Raw genomic sequence first — 25,304 nt, forward strand, 5'->3', positions numbered from 1 at the left:
GTCACTGATGTTTTTTTTCAACGTAGGAACATTCAAGGCTCCATGGCTTTCACTTTTGTAGGAGTTGCTTCTGACTTGCTGTGAGTTTAGGTTCTCTGAAAGTGTGCAGCTGCAGGCTCAAATCTATGTGACTTCTGTCATCTGCATGGAGTTAGCAGGCCTGCAGAATCAAAAGTCAGGGCTGGTTTGAACACAAATGCACACGGAGAGCCTTCTAGGAAGAACCACACAGCTAGAGCTCGGGGTATAGCCGCAGAGTTACTCGAAAACGTGGCCACAACTGCAGATTAAGGCCTGTATGTCACACATTCATGCACTTGCACACACGCAGGGAAATAGATGTTTTAAGCGACACCCTAACAACTTGCACCATAAAAAATAGTTTTTGTAGCAGTGCATCATGCATTAAAGCATAAGACAGACATTATTCTATATTTTTCTTTTTCGTCAATGAATATAATGAAAAAAATATCAATGCATTAGTACATATCTCCATACTTTTGGACTTAAGACCACAAATATAAACTTTCATTATTTAAAGGCCAAGTAATCACCTACAACCAATAGATTCCTTTCCCGTTTGTTTTAGATTAACACACGTTTGTTGTGCTGCAGTTGTTCGTGTCTACAGCACCCGTGGTTATCATAATGAAGCAACATGTAACCCCGTGTTTACGTTTTTGGACAACATTGGAGGTCTATGGCGGAGGGGAATATGCTTTGTCAGGCTTTAGAAACACAGGTTTTTTTTTAGTATGATCAATAAATGATTGGTTTTGAATAAGATTAAAATACCCTTCTGTTTTACACTGACTTTTTGCACCCATCTTCTCACACCACTTGGATACAAGTGCCAAGCATTATTGAAATGAGTAACTCTCTCGCCTCAAATGGCTCATCTCAAACCTCCGATTCTGACTATCAGGGTGCTCATTTTCATTTCCAAACAACATTTCCAGTCAGTCCTGCTTTACACTCAGCAGTCATCACCCTTTTCTCGCTCTCTATTAACTGCCTCTCTTTCTGTTTCTGTGAGCCTGTGAGTCTGTAAAACTCTCTGAAATGCAGTAAAGTCTACATACAACAGTTGGAGAGCCTGTAATATCCATGAATGTATTTTGAACACACCGTTTCACTCTCCATAATATACTCAACTGTCTCTGTGTTAAGGAAGTCTCAAGTCTGTTATATTTAATATCTCAAAACTAATGCTCTTACAAAAGGACTATGCTCTGAGTTGTGGCTGTAACACACAACCCAATAACAGTTTTCATGATTATAACTACACAGACTGTCGTAAAGAGAAACATTCCCCGATTGCAATGTGGTTCTGAGCTTTCTTCTGTCCTTTTCCTTCCTCTTCTTCCGACCACGTTTGCATTCCTTCTTCCTTAGTCTCTTTCTCACCCTTCTCATTCTCTGTTCTGCTTCACATATCCCTTCATTACCCACTCCTGCTCTCCCTCCTCTGTACGGGCTGCATGAAAACAGAGACACAGACACACACACACACATACAGTATGTAGGACAATCAGGCACAAGAGAGTGAGTCAGCCCTTAACTGTGCAATACAGTGTTTAGCTCTTAGGTCAGCTGCTTTGAATTTTCAATCTGTCTCTCTGCCTATCTGACACCCTTCTTTCCTTCCGCATGGTAACAGAAAAAGCCAGAGGAGGTCAGATAAAGCCTAGGGAGGAAAAAAAAAAGAGAAAGAGAGAGAGAGAGAGAGAGAGACAGAGTGTGTGAGGCTGACTCCAGATTAAAGGACAACATTCTGGAAATTCCTTTCTGCTGAGAGCATCCTCCCCCTCACCAACACCACCACCACCACCATCCTCCTCCTCCTCACTGCGGATCGCTGCTCTGCCTCAGGAGGAAATGGCTTCTCCTGCCCCAGAAGACCTCCTGACCTCTTGGGCCGGACCTCCAAACTTGTCTCACTTGCAACATCCGGACCTGTACCACCAGCACACTGTGCAGGCGCAGCGGCGGAGTATGACAATGGGCTGCATGCATGTGAGCGCGGGGGCGTTTGGTTTTGCGCTATGTGCGAGTGCTTGCATGCGACTAAGTGAGCACCTGCTTTTGCATGGATTCATGTGCTTCAGTGCCAAGTGCTGTGTGTCTGCAAATGTATGCACGTTATGTGTAGCATGTGTTTGATCATTGTGGTTTGTTCCAACTTATTTTCATTAAGTGTTGGCCATCTTTCTTGTGGGCCAAAAACACTGTACTCACCAAGTTAAAAGGGTATCTTGTGGAGTTTTTGACCGCTGATTGCTATGAAGCATTGATTTTTGCACAGGCATGCTACTGCCAGGGGGCCGTTAGCCTAGCTTAGCATAAATACTGGAAAGAGGGTAAACAGCTAGCCTGGCGCAAACAAACATCCCCCTTGCAGCACTTCTAACGCTTACCAATTAATACAATGAAATATAATGTGTTCGTTATTTAAATGGAGCTACTGGTATGTGGACTTCTTAAACTTTGAAAAGAGCTAGGCAAAGCTAATCGCCCACTGGCACTAGCTTTATATTCAACAGACGGACATGATGGTGGTATCAATCTACTCTTTTATAGTCCGAGAAAAACACTTATTCACTTTTCCCATAAACGGCTGCCTTGTTGACAACCTGTTGATAGTCTAACCACTTGTGTTTTTTTGCCCCATCAGATTTGGTTGTAGTAAAGTTGCTGTGTTCCCAGATCTCAGCAAGGACTTTGATGAGCACAAAACGTATAATTTCCCATCGAAATGATGGCCCAAAATACAAAAATAACACCCAGGTTGCAATAAACCTGAATAAATATTGAGCAAATTATGTACATTCTTCATCCCTCCTCAACTCTCACCACCTCTACATGACATTTTCCTCCATGTGGACTTCAGAGAGGGTCCTTCACGGTGACCCGATGCCATGAGGATGAGGCAGGGGCCAGGGGCTTAAGGCTGCTGGGCCAGAGGCACTGGGGCTGATGGAGCTTGGCCGGGGGCCCGTGTTTACATTCTCTCTCACTGAGGAAGCCCAGGATGAAAGAGCACCACTGCACACACAGACACATACCATCTACACACATATGCACACCTAACAGACACGCATTTTGGATGCACCAGAGACCAAATTATAGTTGTAATTGAGTCAATAAGAGCAGGATTGGAAGTTTTAACTTTCAGCAATTACTGAATAAAGTGGAATACAAGTTCAGTGCAGTTAACCCCTTCTGGAAATGGCTCGACTGTTTCGCGCTTTAAGTCTTAAGCTCGAATTTGATGAGATTGCTGAAAGCAACCCATCACAAATTAAAGTCTTCCTGCATGAATCCAAGGGAAGAACAAAGGCATAAGAGTGTATAGGCAAGCCACATATGGGAGAGGGAGAGCGGATGTTATAATAATAATATGAGCAAAACTATGCACTGTGAGAGTACAGTGGAGCTGAGGCTGTAATGTTGTGTCTCCAGAGAGGCCCCATTCGAAGCTCTAGCAGTCAGCCATGTTGTAAACACCATTATTTCACTCCTCCCTCACTTTCCCTCTTTCTTTCTCTTGTACTGCAAAAAGGACAATTTACAGTCCCAACAATACAGCTGCACCAGGCCAAGAAAGGAAGTAAAGAAGAGTAGAAAGAAGATGTTAACAAAAAGGAGACGAGGGGGGAAATGTAGAGGCTGAGGGAGGTAGAGACAGAGCTACAAGGCTCGAAGGAATAGTGCAAGAGCAGCACACAAACTGTATACAGTAATACAGGAAAAAAAAGGGCACTACAACTGTTGCCAAAGTATGCACAGTGTACAGGAATGCTGCATGGGGCCCTCGGCGAGTGAAACAAAGACAGCACAGTCAGGGGCTCTCTCTCCCCAGTGCTACCACATCCGCACATCATTAGCTGGAAAATTCCTGATATATGCTGTAATTTTTTCTCTTTTTTTGCCCTCCTCTTCCTCTTGCCATTGCTGGTACAGACAAGGCTTTAATGTTCAGATGCCGGTGTGTGTGGCAGTGTGCACATGCACCACACACACACACACACACACACACACACACACAGGTCAGTACCCCCTTTTCCCCAACTGGAGCATTGCCAAGAGAGACCATCAACAATTAATGCAGTGAAGGGCAGAAGAGTGTGAGTGTGTGTGTGTGTGTGTGTGTGTGTGTGTGTGTGTAGGGTGGCGATACCGCTGCTTCACTAGGGGTACACACAGAAAAAATGAAATAAGAACCGCACTGTGCATGTGAAATGTGTATCTACTAAATGTTCCGTGCAAACATTAATAACAATGTAATCGACTGCCTTGTGTACGTACAGTATATCCCTCTTCATATATATGTGTGTGAACTGTGTGTGTGTGTTTGCCTATGTCAAATTGGGGCCAGCCCCTTTGCTCCAGCCGGCTGCAGTCAAAGCATAGAGGATGACTTTTCCTTTTTTTTCCCATGCGGAGCTGTTTGAGGAGATATCTAAACATTCCCAGAGTGCGCTGCACGTGCTCTCCTGCGTGCAGTGCAAGGGTTTTCCCCCTCTCCCTCTCCCTGCTGCTACTTGCCTGCCTCTTTCTTTCTTTCTGTCTGTCCAGAGCAGAAACAGATTGTCTGGCAAAAGAAGAGATTCACAGACACGACTGTCCACTTGGTCACCACAGAGAAATGTCAGTTTCATCAGTGTGTGTTGCTGAACCCTGTTGCATAGTGAGCTACTGATGCTTGCATGCATGGCAGCAAAGCGTAAAGATTATGGGAGTTTTTGAGACCCGCATGTTTGTTCAGCAAAGAGGTTTTCTTAAAATCGTCTTGAAACTGTTAAATACGTAAAGCTTACAAGAACTATCATCAAGAAACATGTGGTTTACCGACTTAAAGACAGCTCATCTTCATTTTCATTGTTATCACAACTTGTAATAATCCACACGTTACCCATACCCACAGATTTGAACTCATGTTCATAGTCAAACATGGGCCCAAAAACAGGAGACACGTTCATAGTGAAAATAAAAATCCAGCCTGAATAGAGTCCGACTGCTCTTGAAAGCTCTGTATTGTAAAAGCCGGTCTGCTGTTTGAGCGTGGGCAGGAAATCTGGTTTCAATTTGTTTAATGTCGTCTGAGATATGGGTAGAGTAGTGGGAGGGCTATAAGCAGATGAGGGGGAAGAATTGGGAAAATACCTTTGATCAGGTAACAATTTCACTCCTCTGCAACAATTTACAGGAAACTATGACGGTGACTGTACACACAAGATTCTATTTTTAAAAAAGCTAAAAATAATAGTGAAAACAATTGGTTCATTTGAGGATATGAAAAGGAAATTTAGAAGCCATTTCATTTACAGAAAGAGACTGCAAAAGGACCCGACTTGAGGAGTCTAACATTTCCTTTGGCTTTACTCAATAACAGACTTACTGAAGATAAGCTCAGAGGCAAAAAAAACATTTTCACCACTAATAAGCTTATCTTGTCATCTCCTGTGACTTACGGCAACCCCTCAGTATATTTTGATCTCGAAAAACACAGGAGTCCGACAACAAGTGCCTACACAATAGTCTGGTGGCATTCCCCTTGAGTTTCCCAAATCCGATTTGACAGGCAACAGCATGCGCATGACATGCATGAGAGTGGAAGCTAATGGGTTTCATAGGACCATCCCGTCGGTCTTTTACTACAACCGACGCCAATATGTGGCCGGTGAAGACGAAAAGAAAAACCATGCTCAGGTCTGTCCAGCGGACGTTAGTGTTTCAGTACGCTTTCATGTGCTTACCTCTGGGTTGATCAAGGTTCATGTCCGCTCAATTCAAAAAGTCAATCCGGTTCCTGGAACTTATGTTTTGAAAACATCGCCTGACCTAATGTCTTATCCTCTGTCGTTTACAGAGAAGAAGCCGTCTGCACAAAGCATCTTATCTGACCACTAGGAGATGGAGATGAAGGTAAAAGTTGCTGGCTAATTATGGTTTCATGAATTAAATGGTCTACAGTGATTGAATGACACGTTACCGTTCTGCATCAGTGAAATAAAATATTCAGCGATAGACAAGAGGAGGATACAATTAGATTTAGGTGTATAGACAAACAGCGGAGATATTCCTATTTTATCATCGCTTCAAACTGCATTTTTCCAATATGTAAGTAGGGGGTATTAAAATCCTTTTGTGAACTGATTGGATCCTTATACTTAAGATAAAATGATTAAATATTAAAATGTAGCTTAACATTTTTTACATGTTATCAAGAATTCTCTCTTAATCTGGTTGATTAAAACATCATTTTGCATGTTGGGCGGTGCCGATTGGCTCACTTAACGGGCCAGGTTGGTGTGTCACTAATGAGCACAGACAGGAGGACTCAGAGTAACAAAGCTGCATTCTTCATGATTCAACCTGTGTTTTTCATCCGGTGATAAGATAAAATCTTCTGTGAAATAAGTTCAACTAAAATGTCAAAATGATAATAATAATTAGATGCAATTTTTCGTCATCTAAAATGTTAAAGTTCTTGTCAAATAAACAGAATAAAATGATGAAGAATAAAAATGGCTAAAATGTGACTAAATCTAATGAGCATTTTCTTAAGTGTATAATTAAAGTTGTATCTAAAGTAGCTGCCAACATTAACACTGTAGATAACTAACCTTATGATTGCATGTGTATTGATTGTACGTATTGTATTGTTACATGTAACACGGTGTAATGCTTAAAGTTAGGATGCTACTTTTAGCTTCAGGGTGTTTTAGGAATGTGTCCCCTGACTTTGATTGGATGGGTCCAAGTCAGATGATGAAAGATTTCCTTCTAACTTGATATATATATATATATATATATTTATAGCAGGGCCTTTAATCAAACATACCCAAATTTAAACACATTTTGTTCGTTAATAAGTCAAGTCTTAACACTGCCTTACATGGAATTTCAGTATCACTCCACTCTTGGTCTGTATATTTCTGCTTTTATTCCAACTTCAAACGCGAAATGCTTTTCTCTAAAGTGCTTTGGCAGAAATGGGATCTCAATGAGATGGCCAAAAAAAAAAAAAAAGCCTCCTCTCAGCTTTTTTTCTGGAATGTCAGATTAACCCATCAGCTTTTCCCATCTGCCTGTCACTCAAGATCGCACAATGAGCCTGTAGCCAGACTGGGGTCATTAAAAAACCATCAACAAAGCAACGAATCTCCAGGGACTGCCAGGGGCAGCCTAATCTGGACCCCCGTACCAACCCAATGGGTGGTCTCCCTCCCTCTCTCCCGCTCGCTCTCTTTCAGGGAGGGTGAAATATGTGCAACATGGTAGGTGGGTGATGGCGATGAGGCCATCAGTCACACGCAACCATGCATGTGCAAATGCACCCGGACTCCATCGCACACGTTTTCATACACACACACACACACACACACACACACACACACACACACACACACACACACACACACACACACACACACACACACACACACACACACACACACACACACACACACACACACACACACACACACACACAAACCACATTTTTTTTGGTCAATGGCATATTTACAACCCGACGTGTTGCGAGGTGAGAAAGCAAATTCATTATGAAAAGAGAAGTTCAAGCAACGCTCGTAAATCATCAGCAAAAAAGCACAAGAGGGCTACTTTCTGTTATTGACACTGGGAAAAAAATAAGAGGAGAAAGGGACTCTTTTTGAGAATGTTATGCAAATGCACACTTCAGCCATCTTGTCATTCTCAAAGTGCTAAATGAATCACTTTGAAAGTGAGAGAGAAGTGTCTTGTTCACTTAAGCAACTGCAGTTCTCCAAAGCCCATCTGTCTGCCAGTAACGGTAGCATTAGGTGACTAAATAAGCAACTGCTGCTCTGTTGGGCAAAGAGGAAGATCCTCTTAAAAGCTGTGGGTATTTGTGTACATGTGCGCTGCATACAGCGGAGATTATCTGCTTTTATTAGCAAGAGGAAACACTGAATGGATGAATGGAGATTGTGAGTGTGTGTTGGGACTGATGGGGGGGATTCCAGAGACGGGAACATTCATCTAGAACCGAAGCTCCTGTGCTCCCTTTACAGCACTACTCTCTAGCGCATGCGTGCACTAACACACACACACACACACACACACACACACAACCTCCATCTCATTTTTGTGGCCCAATCTGTAAAGCCAAGAAAGGAAATGAGTGTGTGAGTGGGTGCACAAACGCTTTTAGTGTCCTTGTGAGTGTGTGAGTAGTTTCGGGGACTTGATATTTGTCGTTTATCTCTAAAGAGGTGAATTCCTGTGTTAAGTATTCAACCCTGGATAGAAAGTGTCCCCGTTTAGTCATAAATGAATTTTAACATCTGCATAAAGACAAAACCTCCAGTGAAACCACACACACACACACACACACACACACACTGAATATTGTGTAACACTATGTAAATTCTATGGTTAGGCCCGTCTTCCTCTTTGATAGTTAACTGTGTATCATCATCAATCGGAATGATAAACTGTAGAAATCAACTGGTGGAAATACTGACTAGTTTTATCTGAATCATAAAAATTACCCGTGACAATAACACAGAGAAATTACAGTTTAGGGCCTGGACTAGTCACACAATACTAAACTTTAAAACTCAACCGGTGGCAACCATCTGTCCTGACATTTGCTTCTTAAAAAAGGTGCAAGATATGAGACTGGGGAGCATTTTAATTGCCTCTCAACATGGTGACGGCGATCCAGCGACTATTAGCTAACAATGCTAACAGCGCCAACAGTGCAAACTAAGGTGAAAGTGCTGAGAGAGCCAATTGTGTTTACCTGAGGGTGCTACGCCTCCGGGACGGCATTATCAGCTGTAACCGCCAAACGCGAGCAGCGGCCGTGAGGTAACCAGTGCGGTACGCCAACATACACTAAAAAGCATGCGTGGCCGGCCCGGACATGACAACAACGCAAAGAGAAGCTCGAATAACAACACACAAAGAGAGAGACTTCATTCTATGCTCAGGTAGACGTCACTCCACTAAATCTTTACGTTAAAAGTAGTTATTTGCTGCTATATCATTGCTCTGAATGTTGAACACAGCTCATTTAATAACTGCTGTCTTAATAACGACAGCTCCTGTGGTTTCAATTGTCAGTGATCAAACTAATATTTCTAATATTTCTCAGTCATGCTCCTTTGACAATAATATACTTTAGATACTATAAAAGCTTCAAATTGGATCTATTCTTGTTGAGAGTATAACATAAAAACAACATAATTACAATAATCATAATATGTTTTTTTAACAGCTCACAATGCCTACTTTTCCTCATATATGAATAAATACCAAATATATATATATATAAATATGAATGTGTCAGCTCCAGGAGGGAGGAGCACCTGCTTGTGTCCACTCGCCCGGCTGCTCATCTCTTGTTGTGCAGTGGCAATAGCACAGTTGCATGTGTCCATCTGATGCCGAGAGCTGAATGGATACACAAGAACATTGCATTCTTTCCCAAAGGATGTTTATATTTACTTTAGATGGGCAGATGCTGCACTACTGGATGAGCCTGACTTAAGTTCCCATGAGCTTTGCTAACTTGGCATAATAATAAAAAACGGCCTTCTCCTGCAACCCTCATCCTCCGTCCCATCACTCTGGTGCCTCAGATTGGGCGAGTAACCTTAACTTACAGGTTATCTAAGACAGAATTTTCTATCAGTGTTAAACACTTTATGTCAAGGCCTTTGCTGAAATTCATCTTTGAAAGGATCGACAATATCCAAACCCGAATGAACTCGAGGGGTCCAGACCGGTCCGGGTGATTAGCAAAGGAGCTAAAGTCATGGGTGTATATATCCGAGTGAATGTGAGAAAACCTTCTCCCGGTAAATACAGGTTCATAACAAGGTACTGAGCCTCTGTTGTCGGCTACCTTAATCTAAAAAGTCTCATCTCTCCCTCTTCCAAAGACTCCTTTCAGTCTCCCTCTCTATTTTATCTGGTCATCAGAGCCCAGAGCTCAACAGTTGGACATCAAAGTACCGACAGTGGAAAGGGAGGGGTGTCTGTCTCTCCTCATCTGTCCCATCCCCGTCTGCAACAGCCACAGAGGGATTCGTGAGACGGACCACGGGGGCCCTCGCCTCTCACTTTACACAGAGAAACCCTATCACTTGGCTCAGTGCTGCGGCGCTACCCGCTGATGCCCCGTCAGTGCCCGCTACATCACATTAGACGCTTTTTATCTAACTCCCTGGAGAGGGGAGGGTAGTTCAAGCCAGTGTGTGTGTGTGTGTGTGTGTGTGTGTGTGTGTGTGCGTGCGCTTTGATGAGAATGACAGCGCGAGTCTGAGTAAGGCAAAAATATAAATGTGCAATGATAAAAGCATACGCAATGTGCAGAGACATGCACACTTGCTGGTGTGTGCACACGCTACATTGACTTTTCAAAAAGATCTGCCTTGGTCAGATATACAGTGTACGTGTATAAAAGAAGAAATTAATTGATAATGGGAGGAGAGAAAAGGAGGACAACAATGGTGAAACGGGTACTTACAGTTTAATTCTGAGTTGTTTGAGAATTTCCTTTGTGTGTGTATTTTCATTCTCTCTTTTTGGTTATGTGTCATGTTCACTTTATAAGAAAAAGAAAGGACTGCCGAGTCAAGAGGGAGATGCAAACTATCAAAATCGGGTATATTCCCTTCATAAAAATATCACTGTTTAAAAAAATCTATTGATAGTGGATCGGTTTTATCCACTAAAAGCATTCAGTAATAATGCAGTGAGTGGCCTCTCTGGAAAGAGGTAGAGTAGTGAAGATGGAATAAGGATGCAAATGTAGTACTCAGTGTTTAGCAAAGTAAACAGGTGCAGAAGAGCCCAACTCTGTTTGCATCAGGGCCTGAACTCCATATGACATCCCACACCAGTATATTAGATCATGTAATATTCCCCTATCCAAGTCTATTTGTGTCTGTGACCCAGTTAAAACATTCTGTCATTTATCAGGTGTGAAGCTACGGGCCCACGGTGTTTTGGGAGCGTTTATTTTGAGGCACCCTGATGTAAAGGAACTATTGGACGAACCCTGCCGAGTTCAGAGATATGAACAACACAACTCACCACAGAGGTGAGCGCCATCTGGAAGCTGTAGATGCGAGCTAGACCAAAGTCGGCCAGCTTGATCTGTCCGCCGCTGGTGACCAGGATATTCTGGGGCTTCAGGTCGCGGTGTACCACGCGGTGCGAGTGCAGGAAGTCCAGGCCCTGGAGCAGCTGGTACATCATATCCTGGAAGACAACAAGGGGAGGGTTGATTTTTGTAAACATGACAAGGACGGATCATTTATACATATCATATGTGGCTCTGTATGATGAATCTCACATGGTGAATTTGATTTCCCAAATAGTTCAGCCCTAATTGTCCTTTCAAAATGTCGAAAGACAGATGGCTTCATGACCCCATGCCTCCACATTTAACATTTTAAATCATTCCTCTGTCAAACCAGGCAACTAAAGGCCGGAATGACAAGACCCTGCAGTGAGAAGTTAAGTACAAAGGCTGAGACATTGTGGTATGGAGGGAGTTAACTAGAGGAGGCATGTGTCTTTTCTCGTCGACTGTGGCAGATGTTTGATAACTGACACACACACACACACACACACACACACACAAACACGATATAGAGGCAGAAAGAGGCCCCCGTTCTGTCCAACCATGGATCTCTGTTTCTCAGCAGCTGTCCTGCTCGAGTTAATTGGCACTCGTTCCCTTTTTATGACCAAAAGCTGACCTCAGAAATGGCCATAGACACTGTATCCATGACACACGAGCAAAAGTAACACGGATGAACTACATAAAAACCAGCTTAGACTTGTTCTTTTCAAACCGAAATACTCTCAAACAGGTCCTGCACCTGTAAACAAATAACAAGTCATTACAAGGGATTGTGGCTCGGTGGTTTTAGCTTGGATTGTTTAAAAAAAAAGATGTCATGGGAGAGCTATTTACGATTAATAACGGATGCAAATGAATAAATATGGAGTTTATGTCGCTAAAAATGTAAGTCCCAAACATTTACTCTGTTAGAAAATCAGAGGAGACAATGTCGACATGTGTTGGATCCTGGACTGTACATCCCCCTCCACACACACACACACTCCTTCCTTCCTTCCTACACACACACACACACACATTAACCCCGACACACACCCCCCAAAAAGCCTCCGCCAAGACCTCACAAGTGACATGGACCTGAGCCCGCTGCTCTATTCACTGGCCCACCAGCTGGTGAGTGAGTCAAAGGGGTCTGCACACTCAAGCAGAAAACATTAGCAAACGGCGTGGGGCTGGCTGCTGTGCTGGCCACAGAGCAGGAGACAGGACGCCCCACACAATGCTGTGGCGATGGGGAGTGATGTGTTTGTGTGTGTGTGTGTGTGTTTAGACACACAAACTGGATGTCCCTCTGGGTCTGTGTTAACATAATATGTGTGTATCTACATTTCCATTTGTGTGTACGCACCTCAGACTGTGTAAGGGTGCCTTAGTGTGTGTGTGTGTGTGTGTGTATAAGCATGTGTGTGTGCCCTCTGACCAAGGGCAGGCAGGATGCATAAACAGACCTTCCTTTCTACATCTCCATCCAGCCATGACCCAGAGAGGAGGGCAGCAGGCAGACAGGGCCATAGGAGAGAGGCAGGCAGTTGGTTATTTTGTGTGTGTGTGTGTGTGTGTGTGTGTGTGTGTGTGTGTGTGTGTGTGTGTGTGTGTGTGTGTGTGTGTGTGTGTGTGTGTGTGTGTGTGTGTAGGGGGGCTGACACAATAGCATGCCCCCCCCCAAATCAGTTCCTCTCCGCTTTAAATAGCCATTTCACCGTGCTTCCTTTCAGCAGCATTTCCTAGTAAACACTAATTATCTCAGAAGTGTGACTCTTGGACAAACACACAAACAATCTTGGCCCCCTTTGCCCGAGTGCCACAGTCTCTGCTGTATCAATTAACCTCGCAACTGAGTGATGACAAATATTCCAACTATGTACAACAGCATAACTTGCTGCATTGCAAATAGGGGGAGTACCAAGTTCGAAAAATTAGAAGCGCCAAATTACCACACGGCCACAAAGTTTAAGACCACATGTGGCACGGACAGCTACTGTGAGCCATCTCTTCACACAAAGTGGATTTCTGCAGCAACGAGAGTTGCTCAACACATAACCGTCTTCAACTGACAGCACTTTAAACTTAAAAAAAAAAAAAAAAAAGAAAACTACAAGCAACTTGGCCAGGCGGAAACAAAAATCACACAAAGCAACAGATCTGACCCTGAAAAAGCAGGAGGATCAGGGGGGAAAAAAGTAGTCAGCCCTCTGCAAGATGCAGTCAAAACATGGCTTTCTGAGTGTGCCTCCTTTTCTAATGCTAATGTACCAGAGGCAGCCATATTGTTTATTGTAGCTAGGCACAATATGGGACATCTGCCGGTTAGCGTTAGTGTAATTCCCTCCCCATGCTTCATTAACCTTCCCCCCCTTTATGGGCCCAGAGAATGGAGTTGTGGAAGCTTGGACGATGGCGGCGGAGGAGGGTGGGTGAGACCCAAGCGCTGGCCCCGGCTGACTAGCGCCGAGGCTGGGGCAGCCAGGCTCCTTGATGTCCTTCCAGCTCATTTGATTCCTGGAGGAGGACCGCTTTCATCAATGACCATGCGGTGGGTCTTGAGTCTGAGTAAGGCTGAGTGGGTGGTGGAGGGCGGAGGGGGGGGGGGGGGGGGGCTTAAATGGACAGGCTGGGGCAGGGTGGGGTTGTCTGATGCTGGGGGTAGATTGTTTTTAAGGAAAAGTTTGCCTGTTCTTTTGGGTTTAGGGTCTTTAGCTGAGGCTGAATGTTTTCCTTTTGGTTTTCAAGGGGGTCGCTCTTGAATAGGGTTAGAATTTAATGAGATGGGCACAGGTGTGGTAATTTTGGGATTGCTGGACCAGGATCCACTATCGCCGGGGGCAAATTAAGTTGCTAGGATGGGGGGGGGGTTACTGTGCAGTGTCCACTGTCCTAGAAATAACAGGGGATGGTGCCTGTGTCATCTTGTCACTCCAACATTGTCCTTTTGTCCCCTCAAGGCTCCAGCTGTATGGATGTTAGGAGAAAGCAAAAGAAGGAGGGGTGCCTTAAGGGGTCCGTATGCTTCAAAAGCGCTTGTTGGATCGTTGAACATCATTAAGAAACCTCCTCCCCCCCAAACGCGTTCCAACGCCAGAATTGTTACTTCCTGATTAATGCAGATCCCCAGATCGCATATTTTTACTGAATATAGGCCAATGATTGGCAGTGAAATGATGGTAAACTGTAACTAATGCGCGGTTCTCATGCCTCCCTGGTCATTTTCTATATCCAAAATGCTCCCACTGCAGATTTAATGCCCTTTTTGGCAGATATAAGGGTGGAATGTTGTTGTTGTTTCTAACATTTTTACAGCTCCTCTAACCGCTTCATGTGAGTGGCACGACTCTCACACACAAACAAACCAACAGCGCAAAGCCAAAAGATAAATGGTGGAAAACTAGACACTCCCCACATGACACAAATGCTTGGAAAACGACTCAAACTATTAATCTATTAGTTGCAGATACATTTTCTGTCAACTAATCAATTAAGTGACTAAATTGCAACAAATTAATAACAATTTGAATTGGCAGGGTTTTTCATTTAAATGGGGGATTTTAAATGCAATATTTGGAGCCGAGCATCGTGATATCCATAGAAACTAAAGCACCCTACGCTGTATCGACTTCAGCGAAAAACCCTGGGAAAGCCTCGGGTGCGATCTACCCGACTCGTCTACGCTTGCACAGCGTCGCACCGACATTGCAGCTCGACACAAAAACTTTCACACATAAACCCGGCCCTGGGGTGAAAAGCAACGGTTACTCAAGCTTCCACAACTTCTCCGTTTTCAAAATGTGACACTTTAAACTCTTGAGGACTGTATTCCAAATATAGGGATATACAGTATATATCATTGTACACAATACATTTACAGACCTTGGGGTGAAACACGATGAAGAGATTTTTAGTGTGGGAAAGATTAAAATAACAAAAAAAAGGAGACAGTCACAGAGGAAAGGAGGAGGCGCCCCATCCATTTCCGACCTCTTGGCAAAGTAGGAAATGGACACTCGGCGGATTTGTTTAATGAATCGGAGAATGTGGTGGTGAGTTTGAATCGGCTCACTGGAATTGTTGATAGAGGGGTGGAACTTCTGTGAAGTACAATTGTTGGCATCAAATTGAGTCCCTTTTTAAACACAAAGGGAGGATTTTAAAATCCCGTTTCTCACACACACTTTTTCTTTGTCTCCATCTGTAATGCAGTTTAAACTTGGTGGGAGACGGGGTAGAGTGAAAATAGAGAAGGCAGGGAGTCTCTAATTTGGAGCCCATCTGCCACATGTGCTGCGCTTCAAAATGCTCCGGTACCTCTGATGTTCGGAGGGAACTGCACTCTGTCCTCTGTGTCTCTGGCCAAAAAAATATATAACCACTCACTCAAACTGTGGCCCTGCAGCGTTCAAGCCAGAGTATCAGCAAATAGCTTCCTATATATTTAAAATACTGTGAATACGGTTTCAAACTCACTTCTTACGTGTGTTTAAATGTATTCCTCACTGATGCTTTAAAAGTGAAGACAACAGAAGTCACTCACACCATTAAAGACCGCAAACACTATCCGTCTTCCACAGCGCTTCAAGATAACAACACCAATGGATACCTTGATGGTCTCGGGTGGTACTCCAGGATCAGGGGCCTTCTCCAGGTAGGTGGTCAGGTCCTGATCCACGTGCTCAAAGACCAGGGTGAGCTTGGTTTCTCGGTCAGTCCGGGAGACCGTACACACGTCAAACAACCTGGAACAAGAGGAACAGGTGGAGGAGATCAATACAATTGATTCAGTGGGCTCTGCACTGCTCAGCATGCTGCAAAGCTTCCGACTACAACTAATAGGAGTGAATATCTCTTTGTTATTACGTCTGCATTGTTTGCATGTTCTTTCTTTTTCCATTCATTCCATTGTTCACTTATTCACCCCTTCCTTCAACAATAGTTTAACCTATGGTGAGCAGTAAATTGAGATGTCGGACTAACAATGAAAGGTGCACGGTTGAGTGACAGTCATCTTCACATTCAGTAAAGTCAACGCATTGCATTGCCCTTTTCATACCATGTAGCACAGTTTTACGAACACAATTGCTTTGGTTCCACTGTGTAAAGCTTTGAAATGCACAATTTTTCAATATTCTTTTTTTATGGAAAAGGAAAATCCTCCCATGAAAACTGCACAGCTGAGAGCTGGATACAGGAGATTCATCCTCCATTATTGGATATTAAATCCTCTGACTCCCGGGTGTTTTCATCTTACAGAAACTTACAAGAGAAAGCTTGGAGGGCAGAATTATCATGTGCTGCAAGACACGCCGATAACATTGTGTTGAGTTCCCCATGAAAAACTACCTCTGTGCGAAGCTTGTAAAGATTCAAGACCATCAAGCCCCAAACGCCCAAAGAGTTTGTGGCTGTGTTTCACTAGGCAACAAACTATGGCCAAGAATCCAGATTATGCCGGCAGACCTGCCAAGGCGGGCTTTGGTGAAAAGCTGAAAAAAAAGCTATCCAGTATGTCCTCTTCAAAGAGCTTGGGGAGCACAAGCAGCATTCCTCAACCGGCACTATGACAACTCCCGACGCTCGATGGGAAGGCGAGTGGACGCCGGCTGTAGCTGCAGAGGCAGCACCTTTCATTGCAACAACACGGGAGACGAAGGCAGCCATCGTGGATCTACGTGTTTTAACGGGTTACTGTAATCACCTCACCGTTAAAGTATATTATCCAATAAAGTGATAAATATGATTTGTAAAGTCGGTTTAAATTTGACGTCTACAACACATTAATCATTGTCTCCCATTACTAAGACTACATCTAAAATATCTTTATTGACCCGCGGCGACGATATGTGCTTCAAAATGCAAAGATCGATTGGATTTGAGCTAATATTGATATATTTTTGGCCGCTATAAGTCAAACTAACTAACTCAAACTAGCGAATCTACATAAGCTGTTTTAAAATCGGAGCATGGGTAAAAATGACTCAATCTCTCCAAAAACTCTTTCATCCCTATCCAACGAGGCATCGTGCGTCCTTGCCAACCCCCCTTGTAATCAGTGGACCTGGTATTGCTGGAGTCAGTGCAGTGAGTGAGAGGCGATTCATTCAAGGTATTAGTACTGTGCATGATGTCACAGAATAGACGGCGCCCTCCTCTTGAAGCGCTGGGGTTAAACGCCCCTCACAGCTCGATTGTTGGGCTACAATGGGGGCTCTCAGCAGACACTGAACATATGGAATGAATAATGGGCCTCATTACAAACATCCAGGGGTTGCCTGGAGTCACACAGAAGGCCCACAATGCACCTTTCCTGGCCTGAGCTGCATGGCTAAAGTGGAGGATAGTTAAGTTCCTCCAATAGTCCAAAGAGCTTGAACCGATGTATTGCAACAAATGCTATTGCGTGTTATTGAAACTAATGCTTCCACAGTAGCGCACAAAGTGTGTTCAACCACTAAATAAAACCAACCTATATAGAACTTTATAGCCACTGATGCATTTGTCTTACAGTGAGAACAAAACCCATTGTGATCCCATTAAGAGAAAATCATAACCATTATCCTCTATTATTCATTTATACACAGGGGAATTATTGTTAGAGGCACAAGGGCACCAAGCTTCTGAAACATCCATTTAGAGCTTCCCCTTCAATCCCAAAGCACTCAATATTCCATAATATAAAATAGTACCAAGGTCAGACCTTGGCTAGTGCCAAAATATGACGCAGTATCCGACTACCAACCTCGGACTAATCAATTCATCACAAACTGAAAGAAAACGTCCTCTGTGTGCAGAGCACAGAGGAGCAAAACAACACACTGGGCTGTAAGTTACTCAAGTTTAAAATGGCTGTAATCAGTTAACCCAGTCTGATTTACAGAAACTGAGCAGTAACTGTCAGTGTCTTGCTCAAGGGCAATTGGACAGCATAGATCAGTATTGATGGGCACACACCAATGTTGAATATATAAAATGCTTCAAACATGTGACATGCTTTTTAATTGGTTGTCTAGCTATTTTAAAACAAGTTACATACCATATAGCACATTGTAAATTTAAAGAAAACAAATCACATATATATCTATTTTTTTGTTTCAACTTGCATATCAGCCGATCCCAAGTACGCAAAAGTAAAACATTAAATGGGTCATAAATCCCTCTCTCTGGTATTTTATATTGCTGTGAGAAAATCTCCTTCAAACAATTGTATTTAAGTTTCTCGCCAAAACTAAATTTTACAACTTACATTTGAACACTTCATGACAACGTTATAATGTATCATCGCCCAATACTCATTTTTACTGAATAGAGCATAAATGCAGCATAATGTGCCTCAATGCAACCAACTAACAATAATATGAAAATAATTGTTATTTTCAGCCCTGGTTTACGTATTAAAACATAAAATGAACCTTGAGTTTAGAAAATGTAATCCCAGATACTTAGAATAGTTTTTACCTGGTAATATTTTCAAATTAAAACTAATGTAAGTTACAAAGATCCTGCAGAAAGCTAAAGGACTAATATTAGAAATACCAGCTTTGAATGGAAACTTCCCAGGTTTGATGTCCTCCAAGCTGATGTGCGTTCATCAATACTCTTCTGTCCTGTCAAAGCCCTGAGCACTCACTACATCAAACACTATTCCACTTGATCAAACTGAATTCAGATTTTTGTTCAGGTACTCTCATTGATTTCTTTTTAAGTGCATGAGGTGAATCAATGTAATTGAAGTGGACCAATGGTGATGACGAAGGCTATAGTTTCAAACTGGACGCGTCACCAGCAAAACTGAAGAAAGATCTGATCCGACAGGTGTGCGCGCCTACTGCCCGATAACAGTGGTTGCAAGTGGCTAGTTGTTGCGCAACCCACATGTTCACATGGTCAGCAGAAAAACTTCAAAGAAGAGGAAGTCTGCTACAAAAACAGTGAGCATGAGTGTAGGTCTTAAAGAAAAAGTATCATGGTGCAGCATGGTTGCCTTCAGAGACCATCAAACATAAGAAGTGTGTGTTACTTTGAATTATACACAAACTTTATGTCACACTGTCTCCCCTCTCTCTCTCTCAAACACACACACACACACACGGCTACCCACCTCTACCCCACACTTACCTGACAACATTGGGGTGCTCAAAGGCCTCCAGCTGCCTCAGTACCGCCACCTCCCGGATGGTGGAGAGAGGCATCCCCTCTTCCTCCGTCTGGACACGAACCCTTTTTAGGGCTACAAAGCGTCCGCCGTTCTTCAAATCTCTCGCCTTGTACACTTTCCCATAAGCGCCTTCTCCAATCTCGGCCACGGGTTCATATTGAGTACCAGTACTTTCTTTGTCCATTTTTGCAGATTTTTTTTTTTTTTTTTTTTTTTGCCCCTCTCGTCTCTTGTTGAAACTACTGCGGGGAATCCCGGCGAGGTTGACGAGCCAGAGGGTTCCTCACAAAGGCATATTCACAGAAAAAAGTTGGCACATGCAATGCCTAGATGACAGGGAGACACAGATGGAGGAAGACACCATCTTTGTCAGATTTGGTCAAACGGTGCTCCAGGTAGGCAACAACAGGACTGTCATGATGTTTTATTCCGACTATCAACACAAGAGCCCCGTTGCGTCCCGACTTCCACTCCTCCTCCTCCTATTACGCACAGCAACTCATGTCCTCCTACCACTAACACACAGTAATGCAAAATAATTCAAATTAGCCACATTTACCCTCTTTTTTAAAGCTATTATTTGCACCAAATGAACAGACTCGCGTATTAAGCAATTCGCCCCACATGCAGTGTTGTTGAAGTTAGTTCACGTGGGCTGTCCGACTCTGTTAAAAGGAAATTAAACATTGAAAGAGAACACGCGAAACGGGAGCACAGACCTCACACGGCACGCTGTGCTTAAGTTAGCAAACTAACTGCATCTTCGGTCCCGTTTTATCAGAGTTTCTGTTTGAGGCGACACAAACTTGGCGAGCACGTGGCTGTCTACTGATTGCATTGTCTGAACTTCCTACAGCAACAATCCATTTAAAACACAGTCAAACTCACATTTCGCACCCGAAATCGCTGTAAGTGTGTAAAACAATGCAGTAGCAGGGTTTAAACGATGTTTTCATTAGCTTAGATAGCTTCCTCTAATTTTTTTTAATTTAATTGTGCGAGGACTCAAATGGGCTCATTTAAATGCTGGCAAGTCAGGGAATTGCTCTTTTCACTTCTCAAAATGGTAATGCGTTGTAAAGTACCATTTTTAGCCTCGCAAAGTAGAAAAAATGTTGTCACACAATTCTGCATAAATATCCACACTTTCAGTGTTTACCTTGGTATATGTTGTCAATAAAAATGTCGCAACTTCGGCATGTCCGAGAAAATGCTGAGGAGGCATTCGTGTCTCGGATATAAAAAAAAAAGAAGTGCATCAAACGCATCCCTGTCCACTGTCCTCCATGCGGGGGCCACACAGGTAGTTGGACGGCGCAGGCTCTAATCCCCCATCCCTCAGACTGCACCAGCCCAGGCAGAGACACTCAAACGAGGGAGGAGGAGGTGGCGGCGGCGGTGGGCTGTACGAAAACTCACACACACACACTCTCACTGCAACTTTGTGTGTGTGTGTGTGTGTGGGGGGGGGGGGGGGGGGGGGGGGGGGGGGGGGGGGGGTGGGGGTTGAGGGGAAGGGGGTGTAGGATGGGGGGGTCAGAGGACAAAGGCAAAAGCGTGATACGGCCCTCCAAAACCACGCTCTTCTTTGGATTTTCTCTTTTCTTTCTTCTTCTTTTTTTCTGCCGTATATCCCCGGATAGCCCCATGCAACTGCAGCCCCGCTCGCCCGTGTGAGCTCCGTCTCTGCCTGGCTTTCCCACGCCGGCTGAATGTGGCCTGACCCCCTTCAGAGAGGTTTGACACGGAGCGAGGACATTTCCGCATTCCTCCCCGACTACAAAGGCAAACCGCCTCCTTTTTGCTCTCCCTCGGCCTCCTCGGTGCTTTGCCATTCAGAGTCCCCTCCGCGTGTTTTGTCTCCTGTGTCAAAACTGGGAGCGCCGCGGGGATCGGAGAGGGGAGAGAGGCCGTTTATTGGATGGACGGCCACACTATCTATCTCCCCTTCAAGCCATTGAGGAACTCCGGTGGCAACAATGCGCCAGCGGGGATGCAATGTGTCAAGCTCGCCCTATAGATGGTCCTGAGGGGTCAGGTTCAAGGCCCGGGGGCTTGATCGGTGGCAGGGGGGACTCCTCCGCTCGGGTGGTCGTCTGCAAGTCTCCATGTCGGAGGGCAGGCGTGGTGGCCGCATGGGCGACTATAGCAACGTTTTTTAAATCCAAAAAATATGGGAGATTCTGCAGAGCTTCATCATGAGCACCTCAGGGTATACCTCAAATTTAATTTCACAGCAAAAGATGGAAGATTATGAGATTCTGCGTGTTAAGTTACAACATGTAGTTGTAGTATTAATAATAATAACAACACTTATTATTATTATTTGTTTAACACTAACACAAAGTTACACACAAAGAAAGTCAACTTTTTCTGTAGCTAAGGAATTGACTATGAATACATGTCTGCAATATTAAATACATTTCATTGTCATTTCTTAAAACCTAAAACTTTACATTTAAATATGTAATTGTAGGTTATACTTTAATTATTGGCTATTACCAATTTCTTTTAATATTTTAAAAATGTTTAAATGTTTAGGACCTAGTCATGCTTACATTTCTAACTTTATCAAACTAACTTTCATTGTGTATCAGATGTAGACATTTAAAATATGCTCTGTCTGAAAGTTCTTCAAACTCTTGACATAAACAAAAAACTTTTTCTTCTTCTCTTTAATACTGGACACGGTTTAGACGTGACAAGACTTGATGTCAGATTAACCCAATGAATAGCCAATTACAGGCGTGTAACCAAGCTGCATTATCATAACTTCATTGGGAGGCTGTATTAGAGATGCACAGAAGATCAGAGAAAGAACATTCCCCCGGTGCCATTATTAACATAAAAAACTTGTTTTGCATGCTGCTTGTAGAATCCACTGAAAAGGTAAAGTTGGGGGAAATAATGACATGGAAGTATGTATGACAATCTCCCCTGCCCAACTTTATAGGCAGCCCCAAATTTAAACCATTTGCATCACAAAAGACACAATGCAGGCAATGTTTCCCAGACCAATTACTGTAAATGTGGCCATTTACATTTCTTCATCATCATTGTTCTTGTTAAATCAGCTCTGAGAGCCATCGCCCAGATTGAATACATTAGCATGCATACTTCTTATCTGGCCGGAGAACAAACCAATTAGATTCGTTGTGTGCGGTATAGAGATGAGAGACAGACACATACATTCTGAAACACATTGATTAGTCATTGTCTGACAAAAAAAATACTTTCTAAAAAGTTTCCTCTGTTTGTCATGTGTTCACCTTGTCATTTTAGAGAAGTCTCAGGAACAAGATCAATCAAGAGCACTATACTGGAACATTATGTACAATGTAATTTAGTGTTTAATCTTGTTTTTCTCTTGAGTTCTTTAAACAATAATAATTCACAAGATTAAACAATTACTCTACTTGTTTTAGCTGATGGTATAATTTTAGTTGACATAAAAAAAACCTACCTAATTACTCGTTTAAACATTCATTTTCATTATTTATAATGGTTATTGATTAATTTATAAAAGCGACACCTTATTTTGTAACTTTTACAAGAAGCAGTCACAGTGAACAGGGTGAGAACAGAACTGGTTCGTCTTGATTTTCGGACACAAATGGTTGCCTAACATGTGCTTATGTGGATTTGGTGACTTAAGGCACATTTACCAGAGTGTTACTCAACGGGGGCATTTCTAATTTAGCTGCAGATGTTTCTCATACTCAGGTCCTTCAGTAAAAATAGTGAAACAAACATGTACAAATTCAAGATGCTGCTTAAATAAAAGTACAGACTTATAATTAGCTAAATTAAATTATCAAAAGTCAAAATATGCATTCTGCATTAACACATAATTATTCTGAGCGTTATCTGATCCAAGCCATTGGTGCTCGTTTTAACCTTATTTACTTGAAGGTACCATAATGCAACCATAGGGGGGGGGGGGGGGGGGGGGGGGGGGGTCGTAAAGTGATTGATGGGAGAAATAAGAAAAGTTATACTTCACTAATTTGGACACTTTTGGTTTTCTAATCTTTTCTATTTTGTGAAATATTGGATAATTGTATTGACACTGAAATTATTATTTAAATTAAACAATCTGGTATTTATTTTTCCGTAAGGGGTCACAAGGCAAGGAATCACTGGTTTAATTTCTAATAATGTATTCTTTTTTTTATAGATGTGTCAAATGTCTTTAATGCTAGTTCCTGGTCTGAAATTTAACTAAAAACAAAAGCTGTCAGATAAAAGAGGTGGAGTAAAAAGTACATAATGTTCCTCTGAAACGTAGCAAAGTGTAAAGAAGCATGAAATGGAAATACTAACGTAAATTATACATACCTTCAAATATGTAGTACTTTACTAAATGTACGTAGTTATTTGTGATAATTGGTGTTAATAGCAGGTGGCCATAGTTTCCCAGTATGTAGCTTTAAACCAGTGTTTTTTAGTTACTCCTTATCAAAACCTTTAACACTCCCATACAGCAGTTAAGAAACACAACACAAGTTGCTGCCAAATGCTCCAACTGGCATTTCAGCTGAGAATCTGCTACTGGCGTTCATAGCATGAAGCAATGCTGCTTAACAGGGCCACTCCTTTACATGTGACCAACAAATAATGCTAAAAAGGTGATCAGTCAACATGTTCGCTTCATTGACACTGAGGTCAAATGGTCAAGGTTTGTCAGACAGGTTGTCCAGACAGTTCCTCACATATGTGCAGGTCTGGTCGATGAGCTCTTTCAGCATATTTTAATGTTGCTGTGATAAGTTTGTGCAAGATGTTTGGAGCAGAACTGCTCATTCTTCAGGTTCAAGATAAAGGATCAAATATAAGGGGAAAAGAAGAAGGCAAACATTATAATTGTGAAGACAGTGCAGCTTGCTTTCATGGGGTTTCTTATTTGTCTGGTTGAAGTCTCTTTCAAATCCTTTTCAATCTATTTACATATCAGCAGTAAAACATTTCATTTATGTTTTGTTCACTTGGGGTTCACTCCAAAGTTCACTCTTTGTGGTCTGTTACGGTTTCCACCAAGCTCTGAGGGAAACGTCTGGCCCTTTAGCTGCTAAATGCTTCAATACGTTCACCAGCTAGGTGCTAACGTGTGGTGTGTGCTAGAAGCTGTAACCCACTGCAGCTGGACACCAGGTTGAGGAGACGGGTGAAAGTGAACCAAAACAGTACCAGGAGATCCAAAACGATGTGCTAAAAGACACAAAAACGTAGCGCTGAGCAGAATGAGGTATTATTACGGTATTAGTCCACTTTTTTTCTCCACATAGATCATAGTTGTTTGGTGCTATATTAAGAGTTGAGCTCAGAAAACTACAGGCAGGTGAATATTCTCTGTGAGTTTCTCCCTTCATGTTACACGTCATAGGAAAATATTGATGAATGTTTCCCTTTTCAAAATGGATGCTCATGAATTTGAGGCCAGTGCAGTAATAATATGGTGTCCTGTATTCACTAAGGTGAGTCACTTGACTGTGCCGCTGCTTTTGTGCACCCCCAAAAAATGCCAGCCCAATCTTTCACTCGGATTTTGAGATGTGAAGATTTGTATTTGTGTATTTGTGTGTCTGAATGTGTTGCCTTTATCCCTATGTGTGTGTTTGTGTGTGTGTGTGTGTCTGTGTGTGTCTGTGTGTGCGTGTGTGTGTGCGTGCGCGTGGCAGCTGCTGATCAGTCCAGCCAAGAGAGATTTATATCCCTTCCGAGGAGGACGAGAGAGGCCAACAAGGGACAGGTGACTCCCAGTCTCTGCCAGATCTCCTTACACCCACCCACACCACCCACACACAGCAGAGGACCTGCTCACACAAACAGAGAAAAGGAGAGATTGATTGTGGGCCTGTCTACCACGTCCCGCCTAAATAGAGGGGGATGTCCATGCCACAAGGCAAAGGGTGATAATAAGTCTTTAGGTAGACAGCTGTCACACCTGGAATCTGATAGGATGTGTGATATTAGATTCCTTTGTAAGTTACCAATCCCATTGTCAGGATTTAC

At 43.0% G+C, this 25,304-nt stretch overlaps 1 protein-coding gene across 2 annotated transcripts in view; it reads right to left on the reverse strand.

Annotated features, from left to right (window-relative positions):
- Positions 1-20,624, reverse strand: part of cdk6 (cyclin dependent kinase 6) — a 33,874-nt gene extending 13,250 nt beyond the window's left edge. Inside the window, exons 1-4 of one of the 2 annotated variants that reach the window (XM_079175908.1) lie at positions 20,452-20,624; positions 19,253-19,618; positions 15,741-15,876; positions 11,095-11,262 (exon numbers count right to left, since the gene is read on the reverse strand). In XM_079175908.1, coding sequence (XP_079032034.1) covers positions 11,095-11,262; positions 15,741-15,876; positions 19,253-19,476 — 528 coding nt within the window. In that variant the 5' untranslated portion in view covers positions 19,477-19,618; positions 20,452-20,624. Of the gene's footprint in view, positions 1-11,094; positions 11,263-15,740; positions 15,877-19,252; positions 19,808-20,451 lie in introns of both variants that reach the window. The other variant, XM_079175907.1, reaches the window with a different exon arrangement.
- Between the last annotated feature and the right edge of the window lie 4,680 nt (positions 20,625-25,304).

The sequence above is a fragment of the Pholis gunnellus genome, assembly GCF_910591455.1.
Source record: "Pholis gunnellus genome assembly, chromosome: 16".
Taxonomy (NCBI): domain Eukaryota; kingdom Metazoa; phylum Chordata; class Actinopteri; order Perciformes; family Pholidae; genus Pholis; species Pholis gunnellus.